Source organism: Gavialis gangeticus, unplaced genomic scaffold, assembly GCF_001723915.1.
Source record: "Gavialis gangeticus isolate Ggan-Ray unplaced genomic scaffold, GavGan_comp1, whole genome shotgun sequence".
NCBI lineage: Eukaryota > Metazoa > Chordata > Crocodylia > Gavialidae > Gavialis > Gavialis gangeticus.
In genome coordinates, this window is record NW_017729031.1 from 101,455,081 (window position 1) to 101,467,850 (window position 12,770).

The following is a 12,770-nucleotide window of genomic DNA, read 5'->3' on the forward strand; positions in this document are numbered from 1 at the left end:
AAGTTGTATGTCCTGGGCCTCTCAGCCATGTCAAAGTTTTGGTTGGGGATAGAAGGGATAGTAGGTTTGGCCACCCCTGACCACAAGACCTCAGAGCTACCACTAATCTGCTTGCTAGTTTGTCAGTCTAGAACTAAAATGACAGAGCCCCTTCCTTATTACATTATCTTGCTATTTGGAAAATATCTACTAAAATAACAACACTGACAAGCACAGCAAACTTATTTCAGAAATTACTGTATTTACAGGAATCTAAGATGGTTCTGAATTTAAGATAATCCCCCAATAATTAGATTCTATACATGGAAAATTCATAAATATAATAATTTTCCTTGTATAGAATCTAATTATTGGAAGGTTATCTTAAAATTCATCCCACACAGTCTCTGCCCCTTCTGCTCCCTCCCTGGAGCTGGGCCTGGAGCAGACACGTGCTCTGTGCTTCAGGCTGAAGCAAGAATGAAGTCTGTGATGCTGGAGAAAGGGTGAGGGGTGGAGGTGGAGCAGCCAGGAGGTAGGCAGCAGCTGCAGCTCCAGCCTCAACTCAGTCAGAGCCAGAGCCACAGCAGCTGTCTGTCCTGCATCACCTTGCATTTAATTCCAAAACAAGGGACTTTTATTCCCTCTGCTTCCTTTCCCCCTTGTTAAATGCAGAGAATACAGCCTCGTCTTGGAAAAAAGTAAATAAAATAGTAAAATGGACCACATAAGAATTATTGCACAACAGAAATCTTGTATTGGTGGCAAACAGCATTTCAGATTGCTGTTCACATACAATTCCCTTCCATGCCCCTGATCCCATCTTTTATGCTATGCTTCATAATTCTTTCTACACCAAAACCTACTGCTGATCCTGGCCTTTGGGAACATAGTTGAGCTGTGAATACACCCAAAGAATTATGAGAAGATCCTTCAAATCCAGGGATTCAGGATGGTTTATCACCATCTCAGCCATAATATCCAGCAATTTAGTGGGTCGAAAGTGAAGATTTTCAAAGACAGACAGAAGCATAACAAGCTAAAACAAAACAAAAACAAGAAAAAATGGTATTAAAAACAGAGGAAGAACTGCAATATGACAACTCAATCTGCTGGTATCATAGAATTAGAGAGATGTTTATTGGAAAAACAAAACTTTTTAAAAGGTTAATAGCTATATTATCCTGAGCCTGACCTATTTATTACCATACTGCAACAAACAAAAGAGTGGTTGGCTGCTATATTTAAATCCTAATTAAACACTATTACTAAAACATTAAGACTAGTTATTATATCAATGTTATTGCAGATTCACCCTCTACCAATTTGGGTAGCTACACAATGCTGCAAACATCAAAAAAAGTTACAAATTAACATGCTTTAGATGCAAAACAAATTTCAATGTTATTCCTTTTAAACATTTAAGAAATTAAAACTAAGTTATTACTTTATGTCTTTTAAACTTTTACACCAAAAATCTGACTAAGTAGAACAAAACTGGAAGTTATAACCCACTGCAATCCCAAATCAGAAGACAAACTTAACTACAAGTTATAATTAGGAATTCCATGAACCAGAGAATGCACACTTCTTTCTAATACCAGCCCTGCTTGATACCACTTTAAGTCTTGTGGTCGTATCCTCACCTGTTTAATGCTCCGCAACTTGATGAATGTAGTCACATAGCTTTCTATGGCTAAAAACATTTCTACATTGTAGTAGCGGAGAATATAGCAAGTGTTCAGAATACGGTTGAAATCAAAAACTGTACTACCAGGGAGATTCGCTGCAAATAAAACAAAAAGAACAGATAGTATACAGACTGGGAATGTAGGCTGACATTATTGGCACTGGAAGAACGAGGGGAATTGAAACTCGAGTGAAAAACAAAAAAATCAGATGTGGAACTGAAGGATGGGGGGCTAGGCAAGATGTTGAAGAAAGGAAACATGAAGAGTGCAGAAACATGAGCAAGTGAGGATAGCAGCACCAGATCAAGGGCCTGGGATGACTAGGAGATATGACTAGTCCAATAACGTTGGGTCTGGGCAGATGGGTTCAACACAGGCAAACATGAGAAGTACCAGTACCCACTCAAGCATACTTACCACCCTTGCAGTAAAAAAATATCTGTGAAATGGTAAAGTATCTTATTCCCCTCGTGACAGGGGACCATCTCAAGACCAAATCTCACCTTTGAACTGCCCACCTGTCTGGGGCAGTCTGTCCTGTCTCACCTGCCACGACTCAATGAATAAATAACTGGATGTAAAATGCAGGAGGCTGCCCATTTATACCCTGATGCCTAGGGCATTATACACAGCTCCAACTTCCCCTATACCATGCCTCGCAGATGGCATAAGTTGGTAATAGCCAGTCCGTGGCTCAAAGTCTGCCCCTTGCTGGGCCTCTAGCATTCTTCCCTAATACTCTGCCCTTCACAGGGCCTCAAACACACTGCCTGCTTCTGGGCCTCATTCATATTGCCCCCTCACTGGACCACTCTCAACCCGCCCTATCCCACAGCCTCTTCGGGCCCCCCGTGAACCCTACTCTATACAGCCCTTCAGGCTTTACAACTAAAACTCCAGCCGGTCCACATGCAGCCCTTCAGGCTTCCCTCACACAGACCCTTCCTCTACATGACCGCCACTGGCCTTATACCTCACACTGGGCTGAACTCAGCCTCTAGACCCCCTCTGGGCCGCTTCTTTAGGTTCACACTCTTATGGGGGTTGGCCCGTGTGCTGCCCTTCAGGCATCCCCTGCAGCCCTACTCTACACCTCTCATGCACAGTCCTTCAGGCCACCACTGCGCACCCTACTGTGTGGGCCTCCACACACACTTCCGCCCTCTCGCTGCTCTCTCTCTGTCCCCTCTCTCGGGTCTCTGGGAATCTTACACCCGATGGGACTCAGGTGTCTGTAGACATGCCTGGCCCCCATGCCTGTCCCTACATCTGGGTAACCCACCAGGATGTTGGGGCTGAGGCTTTAAGGTGCCCCATACTTGCCTTTCACTGGAGAGGCAACTGGCCTGGCATTTCCTGGGGACCATCCTACCACGGGCAGATGCAGCAGACGATCCTACCCCAGTAGGGTGTAGTTTTCGGTCATTCCCCAGGACCAGGAGCCTCCTGCCATTCCCATAGCTCCTGCCCTGTATCTCCAAAGTGTTGTGAGTAGCAGCTCCAACTGGGTGGTGTTCTTCCAGCTGCTTACAGCAACTGCTGCCTCAGCCCTGAGGGCCTGGGTTTAAAATGGAGGCTGCTCAGCCCCCTCCTCCTATCCCAGGGCCTTCCTGCAGTCATGTGACTGCCTCATCAGAGCTAGCCAACACCTGCCAGCTGCCCTGCTGCCTGCTCGAAGCCCTTAAAGTGGCAGGCACCAAAAATGTTCTGCCACACCCCTGTAGAATTAGTCTATAGACAGGATTACAGCCTTTCACAGTGTACTCGACTTGTATGCATACTCGGGACCAGTCACTTGCATAGCACACTGCCAGTCTCCCTGTTAACTTGTTGCCTACTGCTTACTTTGCAGTGAGCAAAGAGAAGCCCTCAAACTCTATTGAAAAACCTGGAAATGAAGAAGGCAAGTCAGTTTTAAGATTGCTACAGCCACAGCACTGACAGTGCTGGATACTTAATGAACAATGCTTACCTCAAGCTCAGGTAAGTAAATACACACCCTCTATTCAGTTCGAAGGCTACTCGCTTATACACACTTCACTGTTTTTCAGCCCGTTATTCTGTTCGCTGCTGTGCCAGATGTCTGTGGAAAGGTTCTAAAAGGTTGCAACCCTGCTGACGACTAATGCAGGGATCACTGCGATAACCCATCGTGTTGTTTTTGCTTTTTCAGTTTGATTTTTCTTTAAAAAGTTAGTAAGCTTCACTTTTACATACACACAAAAAGCCCTACTTTAAAAGAACACTACATTTATAAAGTCAAGTGTTCAAAAGTTAGGAAACGTCAAAATTAAGGTTGCTGCATTATCTTCATCTGACCCCCTTGCACGTATGTATTATAATACAACTTTTATTAACATGATCGCAGACCATTTCCCCAAAAGACTGCTGCCTCATTCAGTGAACAGGGATGAGCCTGCTCTTAGGATGAAACTAGGTCACACTGAAAAGGCAGCTGTTGTCTGTAAGCCCTGCTTTATTTGTTGCAACAACTGGAAGGTACATATTGAAAAAGTGGTGGCTGAAGAATGAGAAAGGACAACTGCATGGTTAAGGCAGTAGGAATGTTGTCCTGCATGAGCCACCTTAGGTCCTAGGTGGTGCTGAATAAATCAGTTTGACCAAACTCCATTTCATAGACACTAATCATGTTTCTCTTTTCCTAAGTGCCCAACTTGAGAGCCTGGGGTCTGCTTTACAGAAGTACCAAGTGTTTACAAACAAAACTATACTATTCTATTTGTAAGTCAACACTCTATAAAAGCTAAACGCACAGTTTTGGGTTCAATTTTAGGAAAAACAGCTTTTCTCCTGAACATAAATTGCTATGTACTCAACAGGACCCTGAATGCCTACTGCCCTTATAAAAATTACACTGTAGAACCCAACAGCCAAGAACACAACTCAAAGGTTAAATACACTAAGGATCATAAAAAAACAGCTCCCAAAACATTCTGACTTTATATATTTATTTTCTGCATAAAAATACTACAGGTATAAATGTCAAGATTATGGGACAGCCTGATTACAGGTGGAGTCTATGTATAACTGTATTATTTATAATTCTCTGGAAGGAAAAAGAAAAGGTAAATTTATATCAGAAAAACAAAAGCCAAGTCAATGGACTTAGCACATATAAAAGAGCTATACAATGATTCATATTCCAAAAAGGGGGGGAGGGGGAAATCAGAAGACAAACATCTCAGAATTTGAATTCTGGTTACCCATTTCTCAGTTTCACATAATTAAAATGCAAATAATACCATCAGCTCACCTAATGGATGATGTGAGAATGATTCAGTGAATGTTTCTGAGCACGTCAATACAGCAGTAGGGAGCATCATTGAAAATCATCCAGTAGAAACTAAGAATTCTGCCCCTAGAGCAGTGGTTCTCAAACATTTTTTTTGTAGACCACTTGAAAATTGCTGAGGGTATTGGCAAACCACTTAAACTTTTTTTTGTTTTATATGTCAAAACACACAACTCATATTTTAATATCAGTAGTTTTTACCTTACAAGTACAGATATTCTTGATTGTTCTGCAACCTTTCTGCGGACCACCTGAATGGAGCTCATGAACCAGCAGCGGTCCACAAACCACAGTTTGAGAACCTCTGCCCTAGAGGACACCTGAACAGCATACAGTAAATAAAGCATGGGACTCCAGAAAGAACAATGAGGAAAAAAACTGGTGAATAGCAGTGCCATAGCCATAATGGTCTAGTACTGGACGGTCCAACTGGAAGCCTACAGGCTGCATGCAGCCCACAAGCGGTTAAGCTGAGGCCCACTCAGTCCTGCCCAGCCACAACTCGCCCAACTGCTCTGGCTGAACAGCAGCTAAGGTCTCTAGACTCCCTGTCCTCTAGCCTTTACATTCTACATCTGCCCCAAGGGGCAGCACAGTGTGGCAAGGCACAAAGTGCTCAGCGTAAGACTGAAGCCCTACAGCACATGATGCATCAAGAGGGATGGTAGCCCATGTGAGTGCATGCTGCAGCAATGCTGAGGTGCGGGTAGGGAAGCATCCACATGGGGTTGTTGCACCAGTGGGTACTGTAATGTGTCCACAGGTGCAGCCCCCAGACCAATGTGGAGAGAAGCATCCACAGCGGGCTGCAGGTTACATTCCAGCCTGCAGACGTCACTGTTGGAATGACCCTGAGCGAATGCTCCTCTCCGCAGTGGCATGAGGACCCGCACCTACTGGCCCAGGGCCTGAAACACCAGCAGGGGTGGGCTGGGGCTCCTGGCCTAGTGGGTGTTCTGTGTCCACATGGGATCACTGCAGTAGTGGAGACCATGCAACTCATAGGCCAGTAAGCACAGCTCCCAGGCCAGTGTTGGTTGGATGGGGGAGGAGGGCAGGAAAACATCCACACAGGGTCATTTCAGTGTTGGGGGCTGTGCAGTCCTCAGGCTGATGGGTACAGTGGGGAATAGTCATGCAGGGTCATTACAGCAGTGGGGATCAGACGAGTCTCAGGCTGGTGTGAGGGGCAACATCCATGTAGGGCTGTTACAGCAACGGGACCATGCAGCTCCCAGGCTAGTGGATACAACCCATGAGTCAGCTGAGAGTGTTCATAAGAGATGCCTTTTCATGGCATTAAAAAGGGCAGAGATCACAAGAATTACTTTCTTTTGTTATACACCCATAGGGCTCCTTGTCAGATGGAACTGCACTGCGATGATAACATTATCTAAAACAATGTTTCTTGAATTTTAAAAGAAATCGGAAAAAAGGAAACACCGCATTCTCATCAGGAAGGACTTGTGCAGAAGAACTGTAAAGTTTTACTCACCAACAATTTTCTTACTGCAGCCATCTAGGATTGGAATAGAGGTGTAATTCATCACACCCAGCGTGTTAAATATACTTTTAGCATTTTCTGAAGTCAAACTATGCATCTGTTTCAAAACTCTATTCTAAAATGAAATAAATGTTGTTATACTTATTATAGACTGAAGCAGTTCAAGTTTTCACTGACTTAAGACAAAGTGAGTAGGGAGATCAAATTATGCCAAATCCTCTATCTTTACCAAATATGGGGAACTTAAAAACTCCTTCTATTAAAACAAACAAAAAAAAAAAAATCACAATTTACCACAAGCACAGTATGAGCTGTCTATGATCAACCTTCAAGCTGCTGCAGTTTCTTTCTTGAATTAACTAGGTAAAATGACTGCATAATTTTTGTTTGCCAACCAGAATGGCAAATCATTGCTGGTGTATTTACTGCTATTGCAGTCTTGCCTACGTGCAAGATTTCTAAGCCCACTGTTTCCCGTTGCACTATCCCTTGACACAATACACCCAATTAAGCTAGTGAAATAAAAGTTAATGGGCTCAAGCTTAAAGACACTTAAATGAGAGTAAAACAGGAGTAACTGCTTTCACATGGACAGTTATACTAATACAACTATTCCTGCAAATCAAGCCCACTAACTTTAGCATCACCAGATGTTAAATAGAATGTAATTCAGTATATTTGCACATCACGTCATACAGAGCAACGAAGGAGAAGATCAATAAGAAAACATATGTCAAAATACAGTTCAAATACCTTTGACCAATACCAGGTGCTTTCATTGGACTTAGAGAATATTACAAGAACTCCATTATGCTGGGAACAAACAGATCTGTTCCTTGCCTCTTAATACCATCTTCTCTAAATTTCAGTCCCTCTTACAGAGACACGTCTTTTTGGACCCTGACAGCAAATATTGCTGGTGTATGTTCACTAAAAAAAAGTTTTGCTATCGCCAACCTACTGTCTAAATTCTGACCTGTCCTTATAGTAGGAGCAGTCACCATTTATTCTCTACAGCTGCAAAATGCTACACAGTTGTTACACACCCAACCAACAAATAGCCATGCCATAGCACTAGCTAGATGGGAGTCACAGAAGGCCCAACCAAGAACAATTCTCATCTTTTACCTCAAATTGCTTTTTGAGACACAGTTTGGCACCTTTTCCAAAATGCTTCATCATGGATTGCAAAAGATTAATGTCACTGATCTCTGGCATCCGTTGCTTTACCACCATCCTGATAAAAGGAAATGGAATTTGTTAAGTGAAGCCTGAATCAGAACCAGAGCAAGCGCACACACATACATTTGCCTCTACTTGATACAGCCTAAGTTAAACTGATATAATTCACCCTTTCTCCAGTCTTCCTGTTAAACTGGTACAGCTGTACACTGATCCAACAGCAGTGTGGATGTCTACCTATACTAATGTAATTATTCTGGGAAAAGAAATCTCCCAATGATACCTTACAATGTGCTGCCCTGTGAGAAACTCTCCCCCACCTTTTCTAAACTTCACTGCTCAGTCAGTGATTGTTACTTATATACTCCAATACATTCCGTTAGTAAATAATCCCAAAGAAAACACTAAAAACTTATTCAGAAAAATAATGTTACTCAGTCTCCTTTCAAGTCATACTTATATTCCACAGAAGCAAACATTCATATTACATGACTATAAGTAAAAAAAAAAAAAAGATGCATTTTTTTCTTACTGTAGTCCCAATTGAAGAGCATCTACATTCTTGCATTTTTCCATCTTTTGTATGGTACACACCAGATGCAAAAGACAGTTGTCACTAAATTCATTGAGACGCTCCTATTAAAAATATGTTCATAAAGTTAATAAAAATACTTCAGCCTTGTAAGCAGAACAGCCAATTTTTACCAGCCACTTTATCCAAGAAAAATATCAATTCACTGAGTCTCATTCTCCTTTGACCTACAAAAGAGTCCGGCTAGTATATTTTACTGATTTCAGCAGACTAATTCCCAACTTACCATTAATAAATCAGAAGAGAACACAGGTCAAAAAGAAAAAAAAACCCCACATTGTGCAGAAAAGAAAGCTTTGCACCAAACACTGCAAACAATATAGGTAGAAGTCAATGAACAGATCAACTGGTCACATAACAAATATCATCATCATTACTGGTATGGCAGTTATTAAAAAACTAAGCAGTGCCAATGCATTACATCTATGGCCTCCTATGAGGCTCAATTAGGACTCCCTTATCTAATTAATTGTTGCCCCGTTCTGCCCTCAGAATTGTGGACTGCTTTATTTCCATTCTAATATAATACAATATAATAAAAGCCTTTGTCTGTCCGTAATGCTCCAGACCAACTGTGTATGCACTGCTGAGAGGGTGTGCGTTGATAGGCTGCGAGGGCACAGAGTGTTAGGAACAAAGAAGGTGAGGGAGCCATGGCACCACCCCCACCCCCAACAACAGCTGGCTGGGAGGGGAGGCAGCAGGAAAGAGGGGAGGAAGCGAGTGAGGGGAACAGGAAGGGGGGGTTCCAGTGGTAGCACCCACCCCCTGCTGCTGCTGTGCCCCCCCACCTCTGCTGCTGCCGCCACCCAACCCCAAACAACAGCTTGCAGAGAAGGGGAGGCAGCAGGGAGGCAGGAGAGGAGGGGAGGTTGGGGGCGTGCGGGATGTTGCCTGCCACTGGGTGTTGGCGGCTGCAGGGGGTGCAAGCTCCTCTCCCCCCACCTGTTCCTGGGAGCTGGCATTAGCGTGGGGTGGAGCAGCAGGGGTGCACGGGGCTGGATGTGGGGCTGCATGGGGCCGGAAGCAGAGCAGCAGCACTGCAGGTCACTGGGTAGCCGGGCTCCATCTCCACCCGTCTCTCATGATTCATGACAGGCAATTTGCTACTTTTATCAATAACGTTTGGCTATTAGTAAGACAAGATGGCTAAGGGTGGAGAAACAGAGGTGCAGGATATATTGAAGGGGTGATGTGGATAGGAACAGATTTTAGGAAAAGGGAAAAATGGTGGAGGAGGAGAGGGAACGACAGCTCCCCAGACTGGGTAAGAGCAGCAATGTAGCTGAGGGTTTTGAGGGAGAAAAAGAAAATCAAGGAGGAAACGTCAGTCAGAGGATAAGCCATGTCCTGGAAGTGACAAAACCTCTGTGGTAAAACCTGAAGCTGAGAGAGAATGACCAGAGGAAGTCCATGGTCAATGGTAGTAGCAGCAGCACCCTGGGAAAGTGCTAGAAAAAGAGGGCAGTCTAGGGAAGCATATAGCCATAAGTAAGCTGATTACATAAAGTTGCCAGGAAGGTACAGCAAGCAAAGTAACTGGGAATCAAAGAGAAAAAGAGGGTCTCTGGATCCTCCCATCAGGGTGGATAAAAAAACAAAAAAAAAATCAGACTTTTTTTTATTTTTATTAATATCAGATTTGTATTTACTTAATTTATTTTATTAAGGTGTTTAAAAAATAAACTTTAATTTTATAATATGTTAAAATTCAAAGATATCATCATGGAATAAGTATTGTAATTTCTAATGATATACTATTTGAGACAATATATTCATGTAACCTTTTCAGAAGTTTTATAAATAGATCGCAACAGGCCATAGTCTATATTAGGGGCCCAATATTATGGGGTCCCCAGAGGCTCCTCTATAGATTAGTAAAGATTAAAGAAAACCACTCTACCCAATGGGACTCAGTGCTCAGTTGAGAAGAACCCATTAAGCATCTCTGTGATGCTTAGTTTCAGCTCTCACACTGTGGATTTGGGTCTCCAGAGATCATAGTTATTTGGGTAGATGTGATATCTTTTATTAGACCAACTAAATAGTTGGAAAACTGTTCTTTGCAAGCTTTTGGGCATAAACGCCCTTCTTCAGGCATAAGGAGAGGTTTTTTGTCTCCAGAAATAACTTTCTTGTTAACAGCGGTATGTGGAGATGAGAGATAACAGACCTGATTACCCTACTGTCTCTCTGCAAGCCTGTGTACACACAGGCACACCCTTACCCTTCTCTAAAAGTGCAGTTTTAAGAAGTTAAATGAATAAAGGATATCAAGCAACAACAACACACTTTTTGTAGAAAACAATGATTACATTGAGGCTTCCTGACATTTAAATAATGATTCAAATTGATTTGAATTAAAACAAATCCACCCTGCCTCCCATAAAAAAAATAGCAAAAATCCCTTCCCCTCACTATTCTCCTCCCCAAACACAACTGCCTTATATTATGAGAAGAAGAAAAAAGAGGGGAGGTGGGAACAAAGGGGAGAGAGCTCTGCTTCAGGCAAATCTGGTTTCAACACAGCTTAATGAACAAGTGTTCTTTGAGATCAAGAGGTTCAGCTCATCTCCCCTCATAATGCAGCATAGCAAGGAAAAATGCAGAGAAAGCTTGGACCTAACTCACACTGTTTCTACCTTCACAGACTTTCAGACACTATGATATCTACTGCCTGTCAGAACTGTCCCAACAATTTTATCCCAATATTAAAAAAGAGGTTCTGATACTTACGTGACAGACCCTTAACAAGGTCTGAATTAGCAGCGAGTTCTGGGAAACTCCTAGATTAAATGCAGCATGCAGGCTGCACACCAAGTCTTTTCCCCAGATGTTTACAGAATGCTCCAACAGATACTGACTTGCCACAACAAAGGCAGGATGCTCAAATATCATCTGTCTTTCAGAAAGCTTATTATCTGCAGGCATATTTTTGATGAGTTTCCACAATGCACAGAAACTGCTTGAAATAACCTTACTGGAATAACCAAACGTTGCAAGTAGGTCTAATACATCACAGGGCGTCTTGCATGTCTCAAGAGCATCAGTGAACAGTTGGAACTGACTTCTACCCTCCATCTGCAAATTCCTTTCATCACCTGCACTCTCTCGTATGACATTCAAAGCATTCATAGAGCTTTGCTCATGTAACTGAGTCTTTCTATCTCTCTGTTCATTGACATCAGCAACTTCTGTACTAAAATCACGTGTCTCTTGAGGCAGAAACTGGAGACGGGATTCAAGCCAGGAACCAGGAATATTTACCAGGACTTTCTTTAGGTTCGTACTTTGTACAGCACTCTTATATTTATTGGTCCCCAACATATATGTCCTCGTAGGTCTAACTCTGAAACCACCACAACATCTCACTGTCCTTATCAAATAAACAATGTTATGATTCATCCTGTTCAGTTCTTGTTAGCAGTTTTCAAACGCCAGCTTAGAACATACGGTCTTGTTGAAATTCTAGCAGCAAGCACAGACCTGAATAACACGGTAAGAGAATTTACTGCAAAATAAATTCAACATTACAGATTCACTAGAAAGCTTTCAGTTCAAAGATAAAAATACCATATCTTGAAACACCTTTGTAATGGAGCATTGAGGAACGGGGAGGAAGGGGATAAAAATAGGTTTACATCAGGGACTTGAAACTGGACTTGCCACATCCCCACTGAGACCCTTAATCACCAAATCACTGACTGTTACAGAGTTGCAACTCTTTCTGGTTTTGACCAAAAATTCCATTCGGGGACCAGGAACCCCTTCCCAAAGGAACTACAGGCTTCCGTGAGAAGTGCTCAGCAATCTCTTCCAAAAATAGGAAATAATCCAGGCCTCCTTTATGGAGCAGGCACAGACCCTGCCCTCACCACTCCATTATCACTAGTTATCTATAGTTTATTGCTGTTATTGATATCATAATCAACTCCTCCATGCCCCCCGCCACGCTTAATACATGCACCCCAATGGGAGGGACAAATATTGGTAAAAGGGCATGTGATTTTGTGAGACAGCACTTCCCTGCTCTGTGTCAGTACTACAGAATAAAAACCTGCTGGGAAAAACCGGCCCAGCCTCTCCATCCCTTAGTATTGCTAGCGCCCGGGAGCCAGCTCGGGCACAGCCGGCACAGCCAGGTCTCGCGGCAGCACACAGAGGCTGGAGAGCGTCTAGCGGGGCAGCCAGGAAACCTGGGGCGACCCCAGGTATCCCGGGACCTAAGAGATAGGGGTCTCGTTTCAGCGATAACGGAACAACACGTGGGGGGCGGGGTGGGACTCTGCCCCGGGACAGCGCCCCTCCCCCACGCGCCGCCCGAGCGAGCTGGCGCGAGATTACTTGTAGGCTCCAACCGTCACCCATCCGGAGCACCTGGGCCGCCGGCAGCGACCGAAGGGAGAGAGGAACCAGGGCCGCGCTACGGATCTACCTCGCCGGCCTTCTACGCGGAAGCCCCCATAACACTCTCGTCACATACCCGCGACGCGTCTCGCGAGAGGACGG

General features: G+C 43.6%; 1 protein-coding gene across 1 annotated transcript in view; it reads right to left on the minus strand.

Moving 5' to 3' along the window:
* The window catches only part of FASTKD2 (FAST kinase domains 2), a 29,433-nt gene extending 16,955 nt beyond the window's left edge, over positions 1-12,478 (minus strand). The window contains exons 1-6 of the mRNA XM_019523460.1: positions 10,998-12,478; positions 8,202-8,305; positions 7,616-7,724; positions 6,479-6,602; positions 1,626-1,765; positions 846-1,018 (exon numbers count right to left, since the gene is read on the minus strand). Of these exons, the coding sequence (XP_019379005.1) occupies positions 846-1,018; positions 1,626-1,765; positions 6,479-6,602; positions 7,616-7,724; positions 8,202-8,305; positions 10,998-11,666 (1,319 nt within the window). The 5' untranslated portion in view covers positions 11,667-12,478. The remainder of the gene's footprint in view (positions 1-845; positions 1,019-1,625; positions 1,766-6,478; positions 6,603-7,615; positions 7,725-8,201; positions 8,306-10,997) is intronic.
* Positions 12,479-12,770: the final 292 nt, after the last annotated feature.